Source organism: Rhea pennata, chromosome 2 (assembly GCF_028389875.1).
Source record: "Rhea pennata isolate bPtePen1 chromosome 2, bPtePen1.pri, whole genome shotgun sequence".
Lineage (NCBI taxonomy): Eukaryota > Metazoa > Chordata > Aves > Rheiformes > Rheidae > Rhea > Rhea pennata.
The window spans coordinates 135,971,800-135,999,726 of record NC_084664.1 but is presented as its reverse complement, the minus strand read 5'-3'; the positions used below and the strand labels follow the sequence as shown (position 1 = coordinate 135,999,726).

General features: G+C 38.5%; 1 protein-coding gene across 1 annotated transcript in view; it reads right to left on the bottom strand.

Annotated features, from left to right (window-relative positions):
* The window catches only part of ANGPT1 (angiopoietin 1), a 163,460-nt gene extending 150,467 nt beyond the window's left edge, over positions 1–12,993 (bottom strand). Inside the window, exon 1 of the mRNA XM_062568260.1 lies at positions 12,697–12,993. Within this exon, the coding sequence (XP_062424244.1) occupies positions 12,697–12,993 (297 nt within the window). The remainder of the gene's footprint in view (positions 1–12,696) is intronic.
* Between the last annotated feature and the right edge of the window lie 14,934 nt (positions 12,994–27,927).

Below are 27,927 nucleotides of genomic sequence, written 5' to 3'. Positions count from 1 at the left end.
TAGACCTGGCACTTCTGCCCACCCCTGCAAGCACTGTGGAAAAGAGGGAGCGAGGGGTCAGCTGCGTGGGCTGGAGGTTTTGAAATGTCCTTTCCTGAGCAGGAATTCAGCTCAGATTTTTGCCGCGGATTCACTGTGAGCAGCATCAGGTCAAACACAGGAATTCATCAGCATCACGTTCTGGGCGAGATTCGAGAGACCTGTTTTCAGTTTCTAATCCTCTCGAGGCTATTTAATGATAATGGTTTGATTTTGTGGAATGTGTTGAAAAGCTTTTTTGTGTTCATATTCCTAGAGGAAACTACTGGTTTTTTATACTTGTACTCATTGTTAGAGGGCTCAAAACCTCATGGTAGCAACACCTGGAAAACACATGGTACCAATACTAGAAATGAGCCTAGTAGAGGCAAAAACAAAATTAATATCATTTCTGTCAGAAAAATCACTATGCAGTTCTGACTTAGGATGTGAATGTCACAATTCTGTTACATGGTGAATAATATTCTATAAATAATTTTTCTGCAGCTTGCTTATAGTTGTTCAGAAGGATTTTGTTATGGGAGTGAAAAATGTGACAGCATTCGAAACACTGACACAACTAACACTGAGTACTTAAGAAGAACTACAATGGCAAAATTATCCTAAAACAAATTTCCACTAATCCATTGTGTTAAGTTGTAGCTCAGAGAACAAAGACCAAGGCTAATTGTAGTGACTATGGACCAAAGCTTTCCAATTGTAATTTCAAGAGCTCTTCATGATTTTTGGCAGTGAAATAATGAATGAAAATGTTGAAGTATACTTTAAAAATGCACCAGAAGAAAAAGGATGTCACACTTTGGTTAATATTTTATAAATCAAGGATTCATATCATATCATTAGGCCCATAATAGTGTGACAAAAATATTTTCTGTCTTGCTCAATTCTGCTTCTAGGAAATACCCCAAGGGATTCCATGGCCAAATTACTAGATGTTTCCAAGATGTGTAGGAGTGCTAAGTGGTTTTTTTGTTGTTGTTGTTGTTCTTTTTTTGTTTGTTTGTTTTGAAATCCTGTTTCAAGGAGCTTTTTTTTTGTTTCTAGAGATTGTAATGTAGGTTTTTGTGAGGAGCAGTGGGAGGCATTATGGTGGAAGATAAGAACTTCTACTTTTTTTTGCTTGCTGGTTTAGTATTAAAGGAGAGTAATCAAGTCTTCTGGTTTTAAGAACCTGAATGCCAGACCAATCTTTTTTCTTTTTTGTCTATGTTTGATTTTTTAACTCTTTTTAATGTTGATATAACCACTGCATTTTAATAGTCAATATATAATGACATTATATGAATATACTTTATTCCCTCACTGAATAAATAACAAATTTATTCTGATAATGTTTTTAGGGCATACCAGTAGCCAATGCACCATGTGCCATTATGGTTATTATGCACTGGTAATAAGGGGATCTAAGGCTAAAAGGTCTCTTATATGAACCGTGCAAGGAACTAAAATTCCATGGTTTTTGGCACATTGAATTATTGTAACATTGCTCTGTATAGGAAGACTTCTATTAGGAAGTGTCTGGACTTTCAGTTAAGTGTTCCTTCAGAAGCAACCAAGCAATCTGAGCAACAAACACACTCATCCAAAAGTGTAAAATAAGTGTGTGCTTGTTGAGAGTAACAGAGGAATTCCCACTCAGTTCTACCTCCTGACAAAGTTCAACAGTGGTTAAAAGTTGCTGAATTCTTGTGATAACACTCTCCAACAGTAAAATGAAAGCAATTTATTGTAAAAGCGTAAATCTTGCAAGATGCCAGATATTTGCTGCAAAGTACCATCAGTTCAATGTAAGACCCTTGGCACTTACTGGATTGAGTCCTTAGGTCTTGCCAAAACCTAAAGTTGACATGTTTGGACAAATGCACTTCTAGTATTTCTGGCCTCTAGCACATCACAGACTCTCAGGCAATTGCTTAATGCTAGCAAATTATTTCTTCAGTTAATGGTCAAATGTATGCAGCAAACACAATCACAAAGACTACTTTCGAGGCTGCTGTTAACAGTCCTGAGAGCACTAAGAGTAATGTATCTTTACTCTTTACTGTGCGTAGAGACCAAACCTTTACACTGTCTGCCAGTTTTGGTGTATATTCCATTTCATAACAGGTAGAACTAAAAAAAAAAGATTAAACTAATATGACCAAAGCTTCTGACTTTGTGCAGATAAATCTCTATATATGGCTGTTTGAATCTTTTTATAAAGGAGAACAGGGTTAATATTTCTTGTACCTATTCTTTGCAGACTGTATTATGCAGCATCTGAAAACTGGATCATGAGATGGATCTTATTTACTGAGAAAGTACATCACTATGAAAATTTATCCTGAATCAATGCATATTGAATTCATTGTGCTATAATCATCCTTCCACTTTAATAATAACCTTTTGGCACCTGACAGTCCCTTCTTGCCTTGCGCAGCTCTACAAACAAGATGACAAAGACGATGTGCTTCCCCACTTAAAAGTGGAACTGTAAAAAGGAAAAGTCTTAAACAACTGACATGAAGCCAGAGGCCAAAATGTTTGATTTTTACTGATGTTATGGAGGTGAACAACGTTAAAGGGATTTACAAAAAAGATACTTAGTGCATCAGCTGGAATTCTTTGAAAAGCCAAGAGATCAAGCTGGCTCATTCAAGAAAAATGTGAAGAGAAACAACCTTAGTCATCGCCTCCTTATTTAACAGCTAATGTGATAAACAGTCTTGCAGTCTATATCTCTTTTGCACAAAAATAGTAACACAGATATTATTTTAGCAGAGCATTGATGGCTTTTCCCATTAACAGAACAGAAGTGATGCAGGAAAGATAGGCAGCCCTTGATCATCTATCTCTACTACAGGAAGCCACACAGAGAGTGGAGTACAAAGTCCTAGCCAAGGACCAAAGGGAAATAGTTCATTCAGGAAGAGATTAGGTCATTTATTTGAGCAATTCTTCCACTAAGTAGATCCTCAAAATTCCAGGCACAGCACCAAAGGCATCATGGTTTGGGGGTTGCCCATTACTGTGTTGACTTGCTAATGTGGCCTAGAAGGCCACAGGAATTTCCTGATGAATTAAGATTGTAGAGGGAAAGTATTTAACTATGACATAAATAAATACACTTGATGTTTAAAAGATAATGTCAGAGATCCTAAATCCTCATTTTGGTACTTTTATCTATGCATGAATGCCCAATTTGCAATAGCCCTAGCAGTTTTCATCAAATGCTTTGGTTTTGAGGAGGCTTCAAAGAACCAGGTTGTATACAGGTGTCTCTGTGAGATTTCAGAAATATCAGGCCATTTCTACATAGATTTTTCACTGAAACTTCTATTTTTTTCAGAAGTGTTAGTGATTTGATAGTGAGTAGTGAGACGGCAATTATCTGAAGGTCCTTGTCATCTTCAGACACAAACACAGGCCTCAGACAGGAGAACGGCATGGGAATGACTATACTATTCATCCTCACTACTATTCATTTACTGAATTGATGACAAAATTAAAAAATACAAAGAATGTTCTCTTTCCTGCAAAAGATCTTTGAATGAGCTCTAAAGCTCCCAGAAGAGAATTATTGCTAAAGCTATTCAGAGCTGAACTTGAGAAAGTGAAAATCAACATGTTTAAATAAAGACATAGGTGATTTAATCCCATTTGCAAATTTTTCGTCACAATAAAATGTCTTCTATGCATAGCTTAGAACAAAAGAATTGTGGAATCATCCTTCAGCAACAATTACATTATTTTTTCCCCAAATCTCCATTGTGTAAGACAGTGTTTACAGACAAGATACCCAGAAACAAAGATAAACTTTTATACATGTTGGCTGACAGCTTTACAGCATTCATAAATCATATCATTGAAAGGGCAGGCAAGTCTACCATTACCCTAAAGACAAATGTAAAAGCTTCACAGGAGATTATACTAGGAGTTGTTCCTTTGATTTTTATGGTTATTAAAAATGTGTTCTGAGGATCTGGAATACATACAGTGCAAGAATTAAAGCATATCTCAAAATAGTAAATGTGTGCACTTAGAGTCAGAATTTTTGCACCTACAGTCAAGAAGTAAGAACCCCACTTTGAAGACTGGAGAGCCTTTGAAATGGAGTGAAAGTTTGCTGTAACTTTTAAAATAACGGACAGGTGCCCAGAAATGAGATCCATGCTTTGTTCTTTAAACCCCTGCAAGTTCCTTCTGCAGGTCTAGACTGCAGCTGATCCAGGAGGAGGAAATCATAAAAAACTGGCCTGCTAAACAATGTTAGCCCTCTCAGACTTATACGACAGAAGTTTCATAACACAGATAGCATCTTTCAAGAAAATCCTCTTGCACACAGGCATCCTTTAAAGGAGACTTAGTTGTGAAGGAGAGGCAGGATCAGTCTATAAATGGCATGTGTATCAGCCTGCAGCAGAAATACTTTATAGATTCAGAATTGATTAGAACTTAATCTATGCTGCAATGAAAAAGAAGCTATGCTGTCAAAAAGAGGCAAATTATCTTCTATGGTCTTCTACTCATTGTCTTTCCAGTTCCCTCCCACAGTTCTCTAGTCTTGTTTTAATTTCCTGGCAGGGATATGCAGAGCTTATCCTATGTCTAGAGTAATCCCTCAAACCTATCCCCCTCTTTGGTCTACTGAGAGAAGAAAGTCTGCACCCAAAACCTTGGCAGAACAGAGTCTGGCAGCTCTGCTAACTGGAGCAAGTGGGGTTTTATTCTCCCTGTACATTCCTATTGCAGGAGGAATGCCTGGTATATGATTTGCAACAAGGCAATCAAACAAAACATGATGAATGACAAGGATATACTCCAACAAATCAAATTTCCCTGAAAATCTGAGGAAAAATTAGAACTATAGTGTTACACCAAGAGCTTTAAAAAGAAATGAATGCCATGCATGCATTCTGAAATGGTTCTATAAGGATGGCACAAAGCACGGGGAGTGTAAAAATTCTAGTTAATTTTGTAAAATATGCACACCTCTATAAGGACAGCAATATACATGGGATGGGAAGTACAAGGGTTCAGTATTTTTTCCAGAGTATATTCCAATTCTTGCTTCATATGCAATCTGGAAAGAACAAAATCAAAGGTACACTTTTAATTTATAGGTAAGACAGAAAGGGGACTAGTAGATGCAGAATGAATTATGTACTACACACAAGATTTCATCTTACTAACAACTCTCCTAGTGTTTTGGGGCTAACAAATCTATTCCGGAACAACTGACTGACAGCAGGTAAGTCTGTATAAAATACACAGATGGATTTAAGTCACAACATTTAAAAACAGATTTTCTTATCCCTTTACACCTGACTCTCCAAATATATAAACATATATGCACATATATACATATATATGTATGCGTGTATGTGCACACACATCCATGCACTGGGGGAGAAGTGGATGTTAACCAAGAGAAAAGACAATTCTGCAGATTTCTTACAGAATTTGAGGTCAGCTCTTTTTTACTCATGGAGCCTAGATTTTCCAATTACAAATAAGATCAGATCTGCACTTTGGACTCTCTTACAAGAAGGGTATGGTAACATGGATAATATAGCTGACCATATGCTGACCATATAACAAACCTAGAAAGTGCCTTACCAGGAACACATATATTCATAAAACTAGCACAGTTTTCTAAGAAGCCCCCTTCCCTTCTCTTACTACACTTTTTTTTTTCTTTTTTAATTTCTGCTTCTAGAAGCTGGTTAGAGAAGAAGCATTTTTCAATCACATAGCTCCATGACCTAGAATACTGATTCTCTACATGACTCTTTGAGAGATTATAAATTTTTTGTAATCAAGTTTTGTTTGGTTGATATGATTTGTTTTATTCATGAAAGTAAACCCTTTTTAAAAATACACAATAGTGTAACTTGAGTATCATTCCATCTGAATCCATCTTAGTCTTGCTCTGACTATCTTTGCCCATATATTTGTTCAATGTTTAGCACAGTCAACTCTTAGGTTTTACTTGCACAATGAAGTGGCATAATTTGACTTACATTGATCTTAAATGAAGTTAATTAAACTGATACAAGTCCTTGGGTAGACTTCTCATCCCAATTTAGGAGTAGTTTACACTTTTCTAGATTAATCTGATTAATAATTAAGGTAATGCCAAGCAAAGCTTGATTTTTTTGCAAGAACATTAATGAGAATATAGTGCAAGTGTGCAATAATTTATGGCATTCTAAATTACCATTCCAATTAACATTGAATATTCACCATCCTGGTGTTTCATAACACTTCCTAATACGCACATGTGGTTACAAAAAAATAACCTTGTGTTAAAGTACAGCTTGTTTCATAAGAGAGAAACTCTTTCCTATGAAATATGATACTATTTCAATTTCCTTTTCCTGATCAACACTTTGACTCTGTAACAAGCCTATGCTGCTGGGAAGACTTTCACACCAAAGCTGCTCATACGAGACACCAGCTCCTGGTCCTGAAGATTCATAGAACTGCTATGGACTTATAGCATTACTAAAATCATGATATTTGTCCTTAAAGGCCATCATTTACTCGCTCTTTGTTTGCATCTTATAACAAAAGCAGAAAACAAAATTGAGCTGAGGTGAACTGTAAACTAAGGTGAATACAAGCAAGTTGTTCAACATCTTTACCTTTCAGGATATACCAACAATAAATCACACAAGTGAGACCAGTTTTGATAATGACTAGTTTATTCAACATTTCTGGAGACAATAGCCCTGAAAAACCAGTCATTCCTCACCGGTTTCCCTGAGAACCTGTACAAGACTAAGTTACAGTCCTATTCATCTTGGTAAATACAGGAAGGAGCAAGCAACTGCTCTATGGGGCTTAAGAACACTAGAAGAATGAGATCTGTTCCCGCAGTTAGTAGGACATATCTGTCTTATCTATAATACACTTACTCAACCTCAAACTGCAAAATAGCATTATAGATTTTTATTCAATGTAATTATCGACTTAGAATTTTAAATTATTTTAGTTACACCTTTTTAAATTACTTTCCTTCCAAAAGATTTTCTGATTTTACATAACTTAAATGTTAAAAATGTTATTATCAAACGGCTAATAGCACAAAATGCCTCCCACCAGAATGACTCCAAAAGCCACACACACACCAATATATTAACTCTCCCAACAGCCTTGTGAAATTGGGTAGTAGTGCTGTATCTGTGTTAGAAAAGGGAAACAAGAACGTTTAAAGTTTACGACTTGCCTGTAGTCACAAGGGAAGTCTATGCTACAGCCATGGACAGAAAGCAAAGCCTAAATTCATCCCACTTAACTGAGGCACTTAAATTAGGAAACAAGCTGCTCAAGATTTCCCTGGAGTCAGTGAAGACAAATAGGCACTTCCACAGAACAGCTCAGATGGCTGGCTCTCCCTCTGAACTTGCTACTGTCTCTTGACACACTATTGAGAGATTCCCCACTGTGAAGTAAAATCTATCTCAGATATCTCTGGGTTCTGGCCAAAAGTTTGAGTGGGATGATCCAGGCCTAAAATACCCAGCTCTGTACTTTTCCCACGTGGGCTGTCCTTTTTTTTCCAAGGCACCCATCGCTGCGAAGTAGAGACTGCTTCCAAACCACAGAAGAGAATGGGAACGTCGAGTTCTCAGCACCCCCAAAATGACACACCATTTACTTTATATCAATTTCATTTAGAAAAACTCTCAGTGCTCCAAGCGAGATCTCCCACGGGGCATGTTGGTTGGACAGTTCTGATGACTAATAAGTGTAACATTTTATTGTTACCAGAAAGTTCCTAATTACAGCTGTCATCACTGAAAATAAACACATTCAGGTTCTACCGCGCATTATGATAAAACCTTCTGTCAAAGCATGGGAAATATTTTTTTAAGTCATTTGCTACCAAAATGTGGCAACGTGTGAGACTGTCTTTGAATCTACTTCTTTGATTCTTCTGCTTTCTTCTTCTTCAAAAAATACCAAATAGATAATCCCCCAGTAATGACAAGCTTTCAGGCACTTACATGTTTAAAATCTTGCCTCTTTCTTGTAGGTTCCTCAGAATATCTGAAGGACCTCAGGAACTTGATTAATAAAGAGCTTAAAATGCAGGTGTATTATTAGTCAAGAAAGTTCTTGGAAGAAATGGGCATTTTTATATTTAGACTCAAATCTGAGTTTTCTTAGAATCCGTTTGTTGCCATGAACTTAGTCTTTCTCCTTTAAAGTCAACTTTTACATCTTTACTCATTGAGTAGCAAATATAACACAGCACACAACACACTGTAAGCTAATGCCTACTGGGCCAAAGAGATAAGGTATTTGGAGGGAAACTGAGGGCACTGTGAGCATCACTCAAGCTAGGGAAGTGAGACCGCGAAGAAAAGCTGAAGGTATTTATTACAGGAGAAGATATAGTTACGTAGTGGCAAGTCAATGAGGCATGGGGACAAGGCACCAGACAGTAAGAAACCAGGCTTCATTGGTTTCACTGCTTGTCTGTGATAAACTGATCCTCTGAACCTCCTCAGGACAAGGTTCTTCTTCGGATCTGAGAATTCATCAAATCCAGAGTGAAGAAAGAGCACCCAGAACAGTTAACAGGCTAGACAAAAAAAACAGGTCCAAGCTGGACCCCTAGTAGAAGTCTAGCAGCCATAGAGCTTTTTCAATTATTAGCTCTGGTCCATCCAAGAGAATGAACTTAGCACACCGAACCTGGAAAGCACTGTTAGTAATGCTCATATAAGCAGGATGGTAGGTTCCACATCTAATGAACTGTTTTTATTTGTGGAAATTAACAGGAGTTCATCATGAACATCTTTTTGTTGCACTTAACAGCACCCAAATATATGAGTTTTATATCACACATTACATTAAAAAATGCCCAACGAAACATAATCATAAGTACAATGGAATCTTCACTCTTTCTTGTAGTATTTTAAATAGGGGATAATTGTTTGTTAATGTGATTAAATATTACACTGCTCATTATGGCCGCCTCTATCCTTACATTAATATATATATGCATCAGAGGAATAATAGGTCATTTTTTAGACCTTGTCCTCCTTGCGTCAGACACCATCTCCCAGCAAGAGTGACTTATAAGGAATTTTCTCAACTTCTTCAGTAAAACTTCTTCAGCCCAAGGCAAAATTCAGCCACTACGGGTGCATGAGCATATCAGTATTTCACTGCAATGCTAGGCACTGCTGGTAAAGAGAGCAGAGTGGGGCAGACTGCAGATGGAGCCAGAGCAGACAGCAGATGTATACCAGCCTTTTCAAAAGCCAGCTTTTGCAGCATTGTCTGCTTCTTCCCTTAAAAGCTGGTGACAGCACAAACTATCTGAAGTGTAAGGAAGAAGAGATGAAGCTTCCTTATTCAGTTTTAAGTATTACTGGTGTAATCAATATTTGCAGAGAAAAGAAATAAAAAAATGTAAGTTTGGATACTGGCTGACCAGAGTGATAGTAGTTCACTGTCCAGTCAAGGCTGTACGTCAATGTTAGCATCTTATAACATATCATTATCAAGTACTCACTTTCAACTTTTATGGTATTCTGTTTAGGTCAGGATCAAGAAGAGTGAGTAGATCATGCCAAACTCACTTACTTGCAGTTATTATTAATATTATTTTGACTGAAGGATAAATGCATGAAATAATTGCATCTATATAGCTATTCTGAATGCATATTGAGACCACCAATATCATAAGCTCACCCAGCTGACTAACAGAAAGTTTCCGAGCAAGACATGATGATAACATTTCATGCAACTCCTCTTTGGCAACACTCAGACACTGCAGTTAAATACCAAACAGTATCACGTGTGCCAGTCAGTTACAGCAAGAAACAAAATGTGATGAACTGTTTGTTTTGAACTATTAGTATAAACAAATTGCAGAAACGAAACCCAAGCTTAAACAATGGGGAAAGTTATCCGGTATTAAAATAAACAGTTCTAGGAAAATCTCTGAAAATGTTTACCAAGTCATCTTCTTCCAAGTAGTTTCTGCAAAGAGCATTTTGCCATGTCCATGATTTGCCAACCAATCCCAGCAATGCTGACTATAGATATGCAAATGCTATTGGACAAGGCTGCAACTTAATTGCCTGTAATCTGCTCCCCAGGCAGCACGGTTTTATCTAGAATCAAGCCAGTAGGTCATCAGAGAAGCACTTTTGTTGTTGAGGGTAAAAGAGTATTCTCTTAACGAACACCTATTTTGCTTTTAGAAATCAAGGAAAAACATTTTCTAACTTAAAATGCTACACAATTTCTTGTATATAATACTTTATACAAACTTTCTTAATAAATACTCTTCCAATGTTGCAGGCTAGTATTTGCATTAAGAAAATAAGCAGCTCCGATGAACAGTGCCAGCGTACAATTATAATGAAAGTTATGTATATTGCATAACTAATAAACATATTTCTTCTACATAAGTTACAATATATTTCAAATTCTGAAATATAAACAATATTTCTTATTATAGCTATTCACTTCTGATTTCAGACCGATAATCATTAATAATTCTTTATTTTGTTCACAGCAGGTACATTGTAAAATGTTGCTTGGTGTAGCACTAGTTATATCCCGTATTAAAAGTCTAGTGGGAAAATAAATACAGTGTAAAATGAGATGTGAGATGCCTACGTAACATATGCATTACACTTAAGCATTACACCTCTATCGAAAGGAAACGAATTATGGCTGAAATGCTTGGTGGTGGTAACAGCAACAAAGGAAATTCAGTGTTCAGAGATGCTATAGTGGAGCTGCCTCAGACTCATTAGTTCCCAGGGAGCTGCACAGCGGCGGGCTCTTTCATTCGGGGGGAGAACGGACACGCGGCCGTCCTTCGCGCAAACCTGCGGGAGCGGGGGGCCGGGGGCCGGGAAGGACCGCGCGGGGCGGGGGGCTGGCCTTGCCCGCAGCCTGTTTTGCAGGCACTGCAGGAGAGTACAGCCCCCTGATTTAAAAGCCTTTCATTGGGCTTCCTACCTGTTTGATCACCTCCCGCTGAAGCGTGAGAGGACTAACCCTAACTCAGACATTCACACTCTAGAGGCTCATTTTTCTTCTTGCTCAGTTCACAGTGAAAGAGTGATCTTAGTTCAGTCTCTAGTGGACAAACACAGAATAAGTAAAAAGTCTCAGCAGCATGATTCAGCAGGCAATTTATTGAAGTAAAATCATGTGTGCATAAACACAGATAACTATTTTATTCTTCTCAGTCCTTGCCTTAAACTCCCAAGGTACAGTAAAATTATTTCTTAAGACATGCTTTCTTCTACAAAAGACATCCGCTCAGTTCCAGCATTATATTTCCCCAAAGCAGACCACAATATTAAAAATTGAGGAAAATAGTCTGAAAAAGAAATGCTCCATTATATTTTGGTTTGTAGTCACATGTTTATTGCATACAGTCACCTCTCTCTTATTAGGGATATATATGCAAAGAGTACAATTAATTTACTAGGAGATCAGGAAATTTTATCTAAAGGTTTTAGCATGATTAGAAGGGTAAGGGTGACTGTTTGTGCTTTTTAACATATTTCTGTCTTCTATATCATCTGGAGGAAACATAAATTGAAAATGATATAGGAGGAAATAAATATGCTAATCTGAAGTAGTCTTTACTAGCATTTTTACTGATGTTCATTCTTAGTATGAATTTGCATTACAGTTAAATGATGTTTCACTTGAATAGGCACATACAAGAATTTTCTTGTGCCATCTTACATGATTAACTGCATCACTAATTGCTCAATTCTCTGCTTTGCAAGGTCATAATGCCAATGTGAGAATAAGAATATTACAATCATGTACAAAGACTGTTTATTTATTTTCACTTGTCATCTATCTCACATCATTCTCAATATCAAGCCAAAGACAAAATCCTGCAAGGTAAGTAATTTTACTCAAGCGAGTAATCTTATTAAAGTGAATGGGACTGTTCATGTGAGTAAAGTTATTCACATATCTAAGTCTTTTCAGGGCCAAGCTGCAGCTCAAACATAAAAAAATGAAAAGTTCAGTAGAAGTTTACAGCTATAGCACAAATTCTTAAAAAGAATTACTTCTACTAAGTTACTGTTACATTATTTTCAAGTCCAGTGTGATCCACACATTAAAAAAAAATACTATGATGATTTAAGAATGTGAATGCGTATATACTTTTCTCTGTCCTTCCAGTGATTAGCTGGATGGAATAGGATTACAGGATCTATTTATGGAGGGCTATAATTTTCTCAATACCATGCCTGTAGGAGTTGATTTTTCTAAATGCACCCTTTTGCTGTCAGAGTAGCAGGTATCCTGCATGACATCTGACTGGAAGCTCCGAACGATAAGTGAAGTTTACAAGACTAGCTGGCTAATAAAGCATTCCACCGTTAGAGTCTCTGGTGGATTTTGTATACCCAGGCTCACAAAACCGCCATGGTCTCTTGAGATAAAGCTTTACAAAACTGCATCTTGCAGTGATGTGAACAAAATTCTGCTCCCAACAGCAGTTTCTCTAAGAAGGGTGCACTCTGGCTATAAGACTTCTCACCCTGCACAGTTATGACTTAGAGAAATCCTTATTATCTCAGTTCTCATAGAAACTCATGAAAACTATGAACAACGTAAGCACCACCAAAAATAATCCATTTAATGAGAAGTGGAAAAAGAAGCACTTACTTTTTGCAGCCACTGAGTGTAATTTTCCATCACATGTTCCAAATGTTGCAGTTTCTGGGAAGAGAAATCCTGTTCCACGTGAGGAGCATCTCTCTGAAGAGCATTTGTGTTGTACTGGTCTGTCGTGCTTTCACGACAGTTCCCGTCCTGTTCTGGTAGAATGAAAGTATAGGTGCACTGCCCATGCTGAATCCGGTTAAATCTTCTCCCACTGGCTTCTGGACCCCGACGCTGACTATTACAGCCTATGTGAGCCAGAAGAGCAGCCAGGAAAGCAAAGGAAAGAAAAACTGTCATGTTATTATTACTGTCCTTTCCTAATTTTAGAAAAACTTTTTTCTTTCTCTTTCTTTAAATTTGTTCTTAATTTTCTTTAAAGTCTTTGGAAAAAGGACTGGAGAATTGTACTTTAGTAATCAAGCTTAGATAAATTGTTATATTTTTAATTTCAATATTAGGATAGCTTCCTTTAGTTTAAATTGGGAATATTTATTGCATAGTAGTTAAGATTTATTGTTTCCTCTCTGTTACAGTTCAGCATGTAGCCTGCTTTAGTCAGCTGCATATGCATATCCCAGTCTCTTTCCCCTACACTATCTGCTGCAGAACTGCTATTTTCTCTCAGACTTCAGTGAGTTTTATTAAGGTTGCACATTCAAGCCAAGCTGGAAGCGAGCAGCCTTTCACAAGATGACTTGACAGGAATGCGTGTATGAGTGCGCCCCTATGCTAAGGATGGCTGATGGCTCGGTGCAGAGGGATCATCTTACAAACTGGCTGGATGCATGACCTCAATCATGCATGGCTTTCCAGCCCCTGTTGCATACAACTGCTAAGGGCTTTTGCCGAATTCACGTAAGTTTAATAAGTTAGGCAGTCCACCTTAATACACTTCATATGTTCACACTGACCTATTAAAATGTAGATAAAGTGTAGAAGTTTGTTGTAATCTCTCTGTAAATATACAAAGCATTGAAATTGAAAATACTTTCGGTTCTCCACTGCTCAGTATCTATTAAAGAACTGTAAGTCAGAAGAATGACACTTATGAGAAAAAATTACATTTAACCCTCACATACTTTTGCTACTTTTCTCAGGCAGTTATGTCACTTTAGCAGAGTTTACAGAGAGCTTTTTATAGGATTTAATGAAATTAAGGTTGCCAAATAATAATGAGAAATGGCAATTCAGAATGATAATAATATTTTATGTTTAGCTAGTAAAATAAGGTAAAAAGTTACAACACTGTGAGGTATCTGTGAGATATGCTGGTAGATTGTCCTATGGACTGTGTAATTATCACATGTGAAACAGTTCTACCAATTTGCAAGTCTGTACAGGCTATACAGTCACCCTTTCTTATATGTAAAATCTTTCTCTGAGGTAACTTCCTCAGAAAAGGATTGTGGTAACTATTTAAGAAACTATCTTAAACATAAATAGGGTCCTTGGTATTTACTAGAGATGAAATCAGAATGCATAGATTAGAAACAGAATCAGAATAGTCCTAAACTTCAGAGAAATTTAGTTCTGATTTCCTGATCTAGGATTTGCTGTTTTTATATAAATAGAAGCCAACTCCTTTGCAGACCACTTTGCACAATTTTACTCATGAAGTAAAATTGTAGTCTTCTGAATAGCAATAGTGCATCAGCTAAAAATCAACCTTCAATCAACTTGTAAGAAAGTCTACCTGCAAGAATACTGAGTATAAGCAGCTTCAGTGCTCATGCAGTTGTTATTACATATGTATATTATATTATTATCATATCAGAAGTACAATTTCAGTCTAAAACGACTGCCTGGAATTTTCAGCCAGGAGCCTGTTCTGCTCCTGAATAAGCTATTCCTGCTCAAACCTGGTGGCTGAGGCTTTCATCTTGCATCCAAAAAGAACCCATTCCCTTTGAATCACTATGAAGTATCTCCTACAAAAAATGTTCAGAAATAAGAGGATCTTAACTTGTCTTAAAACATCTATATAGTAAAAAAAAAAAAAAAAAAAAAAAAAAAGAAGGAAAGAAAGAAGCAAAGCAAACAGCAAAACACTAGCGCTACTACTGCTTTTGGCAAAATCAGAACATCCTTCCACCCCTGAACTGCTCAGACCACCTTTGCACTCTGGCTTTTCTTTTTCTGCCTCTGAATATCAACTTCATAGAGCTCATTGTATTGTGAACATTCTTCACATTGCTCTGTCATCAACAGATCTAGTTCTGCTGCGGTTTATTGCACTGTCTCTGCAATTATTGCGAAATGTAATTGCAAGATATTTGCTCACACCATAAGATCAGAGAGCTTCGATCAGGGAGAAAACTGTAGGATTGGACACTGAGCTGAAGGGTAAGCAGAAAAAGAGTCATTCTCTATAAGGAGAAGCAAAAATACCAGAGTAGAAACATGATAACAATACATACTTTTTAAAAAGTAAAAAGAAAACTTTATCAAAAGGCCTCAAAGCATCAAAAGGAGGATAGTAAAGGTGGGTGTACAAAAGACTTCCTAGAATATTAAATCTTATTTTAAAATGCAACTGTTTATACAAATGCTGCATTCACTTTCTGCTGAGTATTTAAGCCATGGCCTTTTGCTGATATTGAAACCTGGGAATGTGGAAAGGTAAACTTGCAATATTTTTCAGATGAGAGGACTTCACAGAGCAGCAGACATGCTTTGCCACTATTGCCTGGCCCCCTCTCACTGGGCTGAAGACACTCTTCTCCTCCTTCCCCTTCTGCCCCCTTTTTCCTAAAGGGTAGCAGTCATAAGGCCCTTGAAGGAGATACACAAAACTGACAAGCCTCTTCAGCATTTCTCACTTGTCTCCTGCCTAGTGCACTGCTGCACTACCTGCCTCCCCTAGCAGACTCCCCCCGATCCCAGCCCCAGGGTGGTGGGTGACGGGCAGCACATACCAACGAGATGCCAGAGCGGGCAGATGCGGTGGAGCCATGCAGCAGCTGGAGAGCATCACCTACTAGGACACTGCACTAAAAACTTCCCTATGAGAGAGGAGAAAATCTCCTCGCTCATTCAGTGAGCTAACACTGCCACATCTGTGTTACAAGATGTAGTACGCCTGAGACGTCTCGTGCACCTGAACTTGTTGAGTCCTGCATGGCAGTGAGTATGAAGGATGAAGTAGAGTGAGCTCTCAGGGTTGCCCTCGCTTATACCAGACCTGAGGAACACCAGCGTTCCTCAGCAGAAGCACAGACACCTTGCCCCTCCTGATCCTGCAACATAGGGGACTGTCAAGGTCAGCCACTCAACTTGATGTTCTCCTAAACTCATTTTTACAGGGACTTTGAACCAGCCAGGCCAAATTCAGTTTCTCCAACATATTCATGGGACTGTTCAAACACAGACAATAAAAATGCAAAAGTAAACATAGAAAAGAGCATATTTCCAGCTCTGCGGTCACCTAATTCCACAGTGCAATTTCCTAAGAAATTTTGTTTTACCTAAGACAGAATTCAGAAATAAGAAGAGTTTCCTTTTTCCCCATTCCTGCTACAGCATTCACTATCTTTATTTCTTAAAACAAACAAGCAAAGAACCTTGGCCCATGAGTTTCAATACTTTGATGTCTTCTACTTGATTTGAAAAAAATATATGTTAACACAGTTCCACACAATCTCTGTGAATTGTCCCAACATTTTAAAAGTGAAAATTCTCAGTGAAGTGAGAAAAAAACAGTTCTTAAAGTCAGTCAGAGTCAGTGTGGGTATTCCTATAGGATGCTACATTATATGGTATAGATATAACCTAAATCGTTTGTCCAGAATCACACAGAAAATCATTTGCAGAGCCAGAAACCATGTAGGGGCATGGATGTGTTTAAAAGCCTCTTTATTTTCCTAAGACCACTTCCTCCAACACAATGACTAGCTTCATATTCGCTGAAATTTTCCTTCTATGCAACAGAGAAGGGATGGATCCAGAAACTTTCTTTCCAGACCATATGAAATCTCATCTACATTGTTTATTTAGTAGCCACATAAAATTCTGTAGCTGTCTATGTAATCAATCCTACAAGGCAAAAGAAATGGGAATTCAATATCCAGATAAAGGTTATATTCACATGATATCATTTCCCACATATTTAGCATAAAAAATAATTTAATATGTCCTTTGTCACAGAATCACATGCATGCTTATGATTCAAACACAAATTCAAAGAAACAAAAATCTACTTCTGTTTCTTTATATTTCTGCTGCAATATGTGTTATTGCTGCAGATGAGTTGCATTAAAGTTGCATCATATCACACACTGTAACTGGAGTTACTCCAGTTCATCTTCCTCAGTGTAAAAGGAAACTACAGAATGGCTCCTAACAGAGAAAAGAAGTAGGATTTTATTGGGGGTTATCTCTAGCTAAATCAAAGTCATACAATAAAGTGCAGTATTTTTTATTCTTAATCACAGAACAGTTGAGATTGAAAGAGTCCTTTGCAGATCATCTAGTCCAATCCTCCTACTCAAGCAGAGTCACCTCTCAGTTTTGAATAATCAGCAAGCATGTTGAGGGCACAGTCTGTTTCATCATTCAGGTCACTGATGAGTGAGTTGAACAGGACTAGACCCAGTATTGACCCCTGGGGACACTGCTAGCTACAGGACTCCAACTAGACTTTATGCTGTTGAGCACAACCCTCTGAGCTCTGCCATTCAGCCATTTCTCAATTCACCTCACTGTCCACTCATCTAACCTGCACTTCCTGAGCTTGCCAGTAAGGATGTTATGGGAGACAGTGTCAAAAGCCTTGCTGAAGTCAAGGCAGACAGCATCTACTGCTCTCCCCTCATCTACGCTCTGGGTGCTCTTTCTTGCTGTTTTTTGAAGACTGGAGTGATATATGCTTTCTTCCAGTCCTCAGGCACCTCTCCTGATCACCAGGACCTTTCAAAGATGATCTAGTGGCCTAGCAATGACATCAGCCAGCTCTTTCAGCGTCATGGGTGCATCCCATCAAGGCGCATAGACTTGTATAGATCTAATTTGCTCAAGTGATTCTTAACTTAATTCTTCCCCAGTAAGGGGAAGTCTTTCTTTCTCCATACTTTCTCCTTGATCGCCAGGATCTGGGATTCCTGAGGACTGATCTTAGCAGCAAAAAAAAGCATTCAGTATCTCTGCCTTCTCTATGTCTTTGTCACCAGGACTCCTGCTCCATTTAGTAGCAGGCCCACATTTTTCTTTTGTTACTGAGATATCTATAGAAGTTCTTCTTTCTCTCCTTGACATCCCTCAACAGATTAAATTCCAGATGGGTCTCAGTCTTCCTGCCTCCATCCCTGGATATTCAGACAATATCCCTATATTACTTCCAGGTTACCTGTCCCTGCTTCCACATTCTGTGTACTTTCTTATTCTATCTGAGTTTTGCCAGAAGCTCCTTGGTTATCTATGCAGGTCTCTTGATTCCTTTGCTGACTTCTTGGGCATTGGGATAGACAAATCTTAAGCTTGAAGGATGTGAATATCAATGAGTTTTCTTGGATCCCTCTTCCTTCTGGGGCTCTATCCCATGGGATTCTTCCAAGCAGATCCCTAAAGACACCAAATTCTGCTCTTCTGAAGTCTAGGATTGTGATCCTGCTCTTTGCCGTGTTCCCTCCTCTCAGGATCCTGAAATCCACCATCTCATGGTCACTGTAGCCAAGGCTGCTTCCAACCTTCATATCTCCAACAAGCTCTTCCTTATTTGTAAGTACAAGTCCAGCAGAGCACCTGTCCTCATTGGCTCCTCTATAACCTGCATCAGCAAGTTGTTATCAATGCTCTCTAGAAACCTCCTGGATTGCTTGTGCCTTGCTACGCTGTCCCTCCAGCAGATATAGAGGGGTTTGAAATCCCCCATGAGTTGAGTCCCCCTACAAACATGAGGCTACATGAGGCTTCTAAGTGTCTGTAGAAGGCCTCATCTACTTTTTCCTCCTGATCAGGTGGCCTGTAGCAAACATTCGTATTAGTCTGCCCTCTATTCTTTAACCATAAGCTCTTGTCCAGGCCATTATGCACCCCTAGGCAGAGGTCCATACATTCCCACTGCTCTCTCACATAAAGGGCAGCTCTGCCTCGTCTCCTTCCTAAAAAACGTATATCCATCCATTCCAGTTATACGATCTATCCCACTATGTTTCCGCAATCACAATGAGATTGCAGCCCTGCAGCTGTACACAGATCTCTAATTCCTCCTGCTTATTCCCCATGCTGTGTGCATTTGTGTACAGGCACTTCAGAGATGTATCTGAGTGTGCTGATTTCCCAAGAGGTTTCCCAGTAGTCTTGTCTTGTAAGGACGTTCTTGCCTGCCTGCAAGTGCTTGAGGTACCCTCACTTAAGCCCTATTTTATTGATTGTGTGGTCCCTATAACTCTTTCCTTCCCCTGTCTTTCCTAGTTTAAAGCCCTCCTTACTAGGTAGGCCAACCTGTTTGCAAAGATGCTTGTGCCCCCCTCAGTGAGGTGAGGGGGTCCCCTCTACCAAGCAAGGACCTGTTTTCAAACAGGGTTCTGCAGTCATAGAAACTAAAACTCTGTAGCTGACACCGGCTGCACAGCCAATTTTTGGCTTGCTATATCCATCCACTCTTGCTCACATCCTTCCTCCTCACTGGCAGGACCAAAGGGAAAACCACCAGGACCCCCATACCTCTGACCACTGCCCCAGACCTCCATAGTCACATCTGGTACTTTCCAAGTAGCCCTTAATAGAGTATTTTCCAAAGAAGTCCATTGTAAATATATAATTTCAAATGAATAAAATGAGGTCTTAAGTCTCATGAGTCTGTTATGTACTAGGATTTCTCTGGTGACTTCAGTGGAGTCAGTCCTGATTTACTATAGTGCTGAGATCAGAACTGGACATATAAGATGTGCTTTCCCCCTCTAAAATCTGACTGTACAGAATCGAAACTGTGCTCAGAACAGCTGATAGGGAAGACTTACTTACTGTGTAATAACACTTTCTCCTACAACCTGTGTGTTTTCATATCTTACTCCCTTAGGGATAGGTTAGTAGTCATTTCAAATAAATTACTGCTCAGGATTGAAGTCTGTATATTTACATGTGCATATTTAAAGCATGATCCTGTGTAGCACTGTCTGCCAGAGCTCTTCTTCAAAGGAACATAGTGATGAGTGCCGAGTCACGCTGCAACCCAGCCCAGCTGCTCCAGCATTTGATTTCACACCTGGGAACAAGTAAACAGCTGGGAAGATTAACTGAGTGGCAAAAAGCAGCAGCACTTAAAAGAACATGGTGGTTTACCACAGAAACATCTGAGCTACTGGTTATGCCGTCTGACCTGTCTGAATTCTGCCTCACAGGGAGGCTGTGAGGTTTTGCAGGGCAGTATCTTTATCTGACTTATTCCATATCTGCCAGCAGTTAAGAGAGCTAGATGTTTCCTGAAAACTTATTTTAATGCTGTTGGAAACACAGGAAAAATTAGTTGATCTTATATTCATAGCAGATCCACCAGCTTACACCTACTGAAAAGAAGCGCATAGACTAACTCAGCTAGCTTTGTTCCCCTTCACCGGGGAGAGGGGAGAATGTCCCCAGTGTCCTCTAATTATCGGTCTCAGGTAAGCTTTGTCATTAATTTTCAGTCTTTCAGGGTACTTATGGCACTTTCAAAGGCAAACTTCCCATTCTAACAAACAGGAGAGATGCACATTAACTGCAGACAGTGGATGCGAAAAGTGCTGTTTGAAAATAATAAAAAATAGATGCTAATCTAACAGCCACATCTAAAATGGCTGCTTAGAGAGCCAACAGCAGTGACCCTACGCTGTGAGTCCTAGACAAAAACAAACAATTGGTCGGTTTGGAAGAAAGATATTTCATATGGCTACAAGCCTTTCAGCCCTATCACATGAATATACATTTTAACAAACAGGCATGTACTTGTGCCCTCATAACGCGAGAGTGATTGTAAGTGCTTGCACCACAGCCAGGGAAGTTAGAGATTCAGGATTTAGTTTTCTTCTGCAGTTAAACGGTAGGTAGATCATCCAAACAAAAACACTACTGGTGCAAATTACACTGAAAATCTAATTTTGTTGGAATGATTTCTCAACAATATTGTTCACTGACTATTTTGCTTATTCCATTGACTAGTCCCAGGTCTTATTCCTCACTAGGAAAAATTATTGGAAACAAAAAATATATTGGTACATTACCTTCATGTTCTGAATTAATTTAAAACTTATCCTCAAGTGTTTTACAATATATTAGTCTACTCTTATGGTCACAAAGGTAGAAATCATAATGTGATCTGCCTGGGAAAGGAAAAATTGCAGTCCTCCAATCAAATGTAAATAAAAAATGTCATCCTAAATACTCGCAGTAGTTGAATATCTAGTAATAAGTTGAAGTTACTTCTGAATTTATGGGCTAGCAATTTAAGGTCTCTCCTTAGAAGTCTTAGTATCTAGCGGAAGCATACATAACAGATGAAGCATACATAGCAATGACATACCACGTATGCAACGGCGCTGTCCTACTTCCTTAGAGGCAGATACTTTGTTCCAATTAAGACTGATTTTCCTAACAAACATATTTTTTAACAGAATAGAGTTAGCTAAGATAAGCACTTGAAATAACCTTCATTATCTATAATGCTGTGGGAAGAGGTAAGAACTTCATCTTTTCCTCTTGGGTTTCTACTAATGGGTGCTCTAACCATCTTCTAGCCATCTTTGAAAAGGACCTGTGAATCAAATGGATTGAGGAAAAAAAAGGCCTGGAAAAGGTGTTAACTATTAACCAATTGACAAGTTGAAAAAGCTACAGAGAATGCACTAATTCTCCATTTCACAAGCTTCTGTAAAGTATCTGGCATTATCACTTTTCTAGGAAAATCATAATACATGTTCTGCTTTCAGTCAAAAGAAAGATAAAACCTACCCTTCAGGTGTACCACCTAACCAGTGATTATGCTGATGAAATACTTAGTTTTTGATTTGGGAAATCAAACTGGGAAAACATGGGACTAACATTTTGAATGACTGTTCGTATCTGAGTTCACCTTCAAAAACATGCCTTTATTGCTTAGGTGCCTGCTTGAAAGGAAAGTGTGACAAAGACATTGGTGTTTTTGATGTGTTTTCCTTTCTCATTCCAAATGAGAAATGATCTATGGCCTTAAGACTGAGTGATTTCAATATTTCAGCTTTTTAAATTCTCATCCTTGCTGTATTTTTCATGAATGGACATACTTAGCTATATGAATATCTTCAGCTCCAACTGACCTCAATTTTTTGGCTATAATTTGACTCTAGTAGAAGCAGGAACTGCCAGCAATAAGTCAGATTAAACAGAATAGGCAGTCCAATCTTCCAGCTCTTAGGATCCCTTGCCCAGTACTTATTCTGGAGAGTGTAAATAGGGAGAAAAGTAGAGATGAGTGTATGAAGAATCCTGCTATTTTTGACACTGACCAATACCAAGAGTTGTAGAACAGGCACTATAAATCCTGATTGTGTAAGGACAACTGCTAACTTTGTTTAAATCAGAAATACTCCACTGATCCCAATAGTGCTATACCACTTTCACCAGCTAACGATCTGACCCATCATTTAAATTTGGCCAGATGCCTGTCTCAGATTGTTATTCAAACCTTTTCCACAACAATAATGCTTAAACACTTATTTTATATGTATTCATGTCTCTTTTAATTTTTTTTTTCACCCCTGCACAGCCAGGACCTTTCCAATCCAATTGTTTTTCCTATTGTAATGTTAGTCTAGAAGTTAATTCTCAACTGAATAGGCACATTTTAACAAGACATAGTAAATGGAGCAAAAGCAAAAAAAAAAAAAAAAAAAAAAAAAAAACGGCTTGTTCCTGAGGAAAAAAAAACTGCAGGAGATGCAAGCTCGCTATGGCTAGGTGAATGTATGGTAGGTCTGATGGTCTGATAGAGCTCAGATGTTGCCAGAAAGTGTCTTAAAATTTTTACTTGTTTTCTCTGAAGGATTATTTTTGAGATTTAAATATGCTAAACAGAGAGACCAGTATATCAGACTTCCATGCACCTACATTTTGCAGTCTCTGGGACCCTGGCAGCCTCCATACACTCAGTCTATTTATTAACTCATTCACAGCAGCTCCTAGTTAGGTTTTGGGTCACAGATACAGCAAAGAAAAGAAACAGAAGTTGGCCACCAGAGATTTGAGTTATCAGAGGTAAGCAAACAGCACAGCAAGCACTGAAAGTGAGAGGCACAGACAGTCTGTAATTAAGAATTACAACTATTTCTTATTTAAGAAAGTGGTTTATAAATAAAATATCTCTTACGTTTTTATACTGTACTTTACTCCCCACACCTATTATTTATTTTTGTGAACAGCCTCTGGTTACATGTTCCATATATAGGCACAAGACAGAGGCTTGATTTAACGTGCTCCATTCTTGCAGAGTTCCCCCATAATACCAAAACTCTTGGTTAACTAATTAAAACCCACGATCAATTGGCCAAAAATTATTTTAAGTGGCCAATCATATTCTTCCTAACCATATGTATTACTTTCAGTTAGGAAATGAAAATGTCAGACAATACAAATAACTAGCAGTGAGGCAAGAGGCTAGCTATGGTTTATGAACAGTATCCCTTGGAATCACAGCAGCAAGGCATGTGAACTGTGCAGCACTAAATAGCCTTGCTAGATCCACATGTCACACATCTTGGCTTAAGCAGATGCACTCATCCTATACTTAGACTGCAAGTTCTCATGATTTTATACGGGAGAAATATTTATCACAAGTTTGCGCTTGTTAATTGGCCTGCTAGAATCAAATCATTAATAGAGACAGTATTTTCCACCATAGATGGAAAATAGAGTTAAGAATTCCTGTCTTATGGACTGGTGTACAAATACTGCTGTGGTGCACTGCTGTGTGGCCTGAACACAGTGGAGTAAACAGGCTCTGTGCTAGATAGCTATAACTAGCCTGATAGCTCAAATGTCTCCAAGTTGCACTGCAATTGCAGTAAATGCATATTACGTTTCCTTCAGAAAATGGCACTTTGGCATACTTGTACAACCTGCTCTGACACCTGAGATAGATGACAAAGTAGGTATAAGGTTCAGATCTACCTTCAGAGAAGTTGTGAACATTGCCTAATTATGATTCCCTGTAGAGAGCAGGCCTTAGCTACAGTGTCTGAGATAGGCACCTAAAGTAGGCAGCCAGAATACAGGTCTTTTGCTTCAAATCATGCTGAAGGTTCCAAAATGCATAATCACCAAGCAAAATGGAAGTAGTTAATGGGATTACAAATGTCTTTGCTTTCCTCTAATGACAGTAGTCTTGTAAATACTATACGAATCAAATACAAAAAACATATTTACTAAATGTAATGAGCTCTGCTGCCGGTTCTTCAGTCACTGTTGTGAACACAGTGCAGCGCAGGACCTATGACACTAATGGCAATACTTCTTACAAGCATGGTGCTGTATCCTGTGGGACACGAGTACTGAAATATGAGCACCAGAGCTTGGAATGTGTCCTCTGGAGCATATGTGCTCAGGCACTGGGTCACTAGAGCACCAGTAGCCTGAGAGCTTCATTTCCGAATGTAAATAGAATAGAACTTAGTCTGTAGCACAGTATTTTAAAATGAACATTTTCTTCTCTGCCAGTTACTGCACATCTCACTTGTGTTAACCTAGCGTACTCAAACGACCCAATGCCTCTCATAGTATGTAACTCAAAGACGAACTCCAAACTCACTTTAATCATCATAAACCCATCAGCACATTACTAGGCATTTAACTACTGTATGCCAATAAAAATGTTGTTTAAACTGTTAACTGCCAGTTTAAAGCAGCAATTAATCCCTGGGATCAACACCTTCAAAATTAATGCCATAGGGCATAGATAAATATTAATCTTTTTAAAGTTAAGTGGGAAAGTGAGTGCTCATAACCTCTGAATGGAGCACAATTGATGGTTTAGGGTTTTATCTCCTGCTCTGCCACTGACACAAGGTATAATTCTTAGGGAAAAAATGGTCAAAACATTTCCTGGGTCTGGCATTTTGTGTGTTAAAGGCCTAACTTAACAAAGTTTGAGCCTGCATTTGAAAAGTGTTTAGCGTCCAGTGTCAAAGAACTCCAAATGTTTTTGGAAGTACTCAAAGATTCTGGAAAAAAGTCATATCTTGTGACAATTGTGCATACCGAGAAACTGGGTCATCCACACTTCCCATAAAATACTTCGTCTGTCTTCCTTGTCTTGCCCCTTAACACTTACGACTCGCTAATTCTCAGTGCTGCAGCTCCTCTCTCAGAGGAATTGGCTGGCCAAGCTTAGCTGACAGCTGATCAGTACTCTATTTTTGGTATCCTCAATGCAGTTTTCTAATTCAGAAAGTGGAGATACCAGTACTTTCTAACTGCAACTCTCTCAGCATTTTTCCTATGCGGTAAATTAAATCCATCCTTTGGATTAAGTGAGCATAATCTTGGTATAACAATGAAGTTGGAAGGGACAGGATGTGTCAAAATGCATATTCTTCCTTCTAAAAGACCTACCAGAGCCTCCATTTGTTTGGAGACTGTGCTCAACAGATGCCCACTGCACAGTCACCAGCCGTGATTGCCCTGGTCAGTCCCAGAATGAGAAAGCAGTTTGCAGCACTGAGTATGCCTGAGTTGTGAATGCTGAATAGTGGAGCAGGAAATAGAGGAAAAATAGTGTTTTAAACAGAAAGCAGGAGACTACATAGTCCGTATCCAAGTATTACTGTTAGTAAACTACTTTACATTTGTTGTATAAGAGGTTCAATATAAAATTCTTGTGCTTATACAGTGTCATGTATCCAGTCAGTGGTTTGCAATCATTTATAAAACACTGTTATTGCATTTGTAAAAAGTACCATCTATCCAATAATATTTTTTATATAGAAAAGCATTGTCTTAAAACAAGTGGCAAAATTCTAAGTGCAGCTTTGAAGATGAAATCCAGATCCAAGCAGACCATGCTCTGGGGAGTTTTGCTGTGTGATATAATCTTGCTCCTTAGACTCTGCAAGGTAAAGAAGAAGTACCCTTTACCGAGATTTTTATTGTCCCCTATGCTGCACAAACATCCATATTCAAAGTACCATAAATTCAGGTTCCCTTCCTTCCCCACTCCAGATGACACTATATAAGTGGGTGGGAACATATCGTGTGGCTGGAAATATCCAGGCTCTATACAGTGACACAGGTTCTGTTACCTATGTAGCACATCAGCATTGGGAACCAGAAAGCACCAGCAGTACCATACCAAGATCAAACACAGTAGTAAGGGACTGGCAGAAAACCCTTCAGGGAAGGGACACACAGTGACATCTGATGTGGCTCTGCTTTCTTCACCCTTAGTCAATCTGTTTCTGCAAGATCCCTATTGCACATTTGATATTTGTAATTAAATGTTTTGCTAAATAGGGAACCACCACTCTAAATACTGCCATAGGCAACAAGCAGACCAAAACTCACGGTTCTTAAAATGTGAAGATTGGGTGCTAAACAAAGCAAGGTCCTGCATCTGAAGGTGCTCTCTGTGTCAGAAAGTGGGGAAGGTGGCAGGCTTTGTAGAGTAGAAGCACAGAGGTCTACAGGGATGGAGCAATGCTGGTGAAGTTGTAACATCACTAAAATGTTGCCATCATATTGTTTTATTGGAACCTGTCAATGTGTGAGGTATGGATATTCAGAGATAACAAGTGCCACTCATTCCACTCTACACTGCCCATGACAAAACAAAAAAAATCATATCACAGTTCCAAGATTTCAGCAGTGCTAGATAAAGACAGTAGAACAAATTTTCTGTAGCAAGCACTACCAATAATTTATATTTTGAAAACCACTGTGTACCAGGCTGTTTTCACAGTACCTGTGGTAGATGATCCTTTTCAAAGGCAAAGGAAAACTTCTGAAGATTTGAATGGGAATGTGACCAAATGTGACATAAAGTAGAAGTGACATTAAGTGCCTCCAAACAAGACTATCATTATTAATAAAATGTGAAGGAAATGAACAGCAGCATAGTTAATCGTTTCCACTAAATTATTACGTAAGATTACCCCATTTTTCTGCCTCCTCTCCTCTTTAAGTATTTAAACTTTTTTTCTCAATCTTTCCCAATATATCCTTTTATTATATCACTCACTCTTCTACTCTGTCTGTAGTGGAGTTTGTGAGTCTTCAGCTATTAGACCTGAGTGCAGTCTTGCCCATGCCTCCAACTTTTCCTTTTAGAATATACAGTGAGATTCCTGAGTGCATAACACACCTCTTCTCAATAATTCATTTAATGTAGCATATTCAGATAGACAAATAGGTTGTAAGAAGATTAGAAGACATAGCTGCCATTAATATTTCTTCTTCTCTTTCTCAATTAGGCATCACTGTTTACAGTGGAAGAATAAATCTCCAGATGACCAATTGTGTCTAGTAAACCAGAGGTAACACTGAGACACACAAAAGCATATGGAGGTATGGATGTTACTGGAGAACAAAACACTGATATTTATTTGAACAAGTATCATAAATCCCAAAGCACTCTTTTCTCCAGTGCAAAATGGGGAAAGATTGTCAGAATTGCAAATAAATTCCTTGTAATAACTAAGGAATTCATTATTATACACACAATTGAGAGTAAAAAACTGATCTTTAAAGCACTCAATAGCAATCACTCATTTCTTGTGGAAATTTTTCACAAGATCAGAGGAACTCAATTCCAGACTTTCTTATCTGTCCTGATGAGGGTTTACGTTTACTCACTGCATTAAAGACATAAAATATCATCATTTCTATCACAACACAAAAGGAACCATCCACCAGAATTAGGTCCCAATAATTATATCATTGTTCAAACAGTGCAGGGCCACAGAAAGAATTTAAAATCTGAAGAAGCACAGTAACATGTTTTCACAGTGTTTGTGTCATGGAGATGGAGTTCAGAGTCTGAGATGCACTGAGGGAACACAAGTCTTTAAGAAGTCCCTGCTCCCAACACTTTTTGTACACTCAGACCTAAGGAGGACTTGTGTGGGGAATTTGAAAATGCTGAATTTTGGGAAAGAAGAGAACAGGAACAAGGATGAGTAGCAGCATTAGAAGAATGGGGGAAAATGGTTTCACTGCTCGTATTAAAGTGTGGCATATTCTTGCAGAAAGCTGGACAATCCATGAGTCATACTACTCATGCAGAGCCTTAGTGGA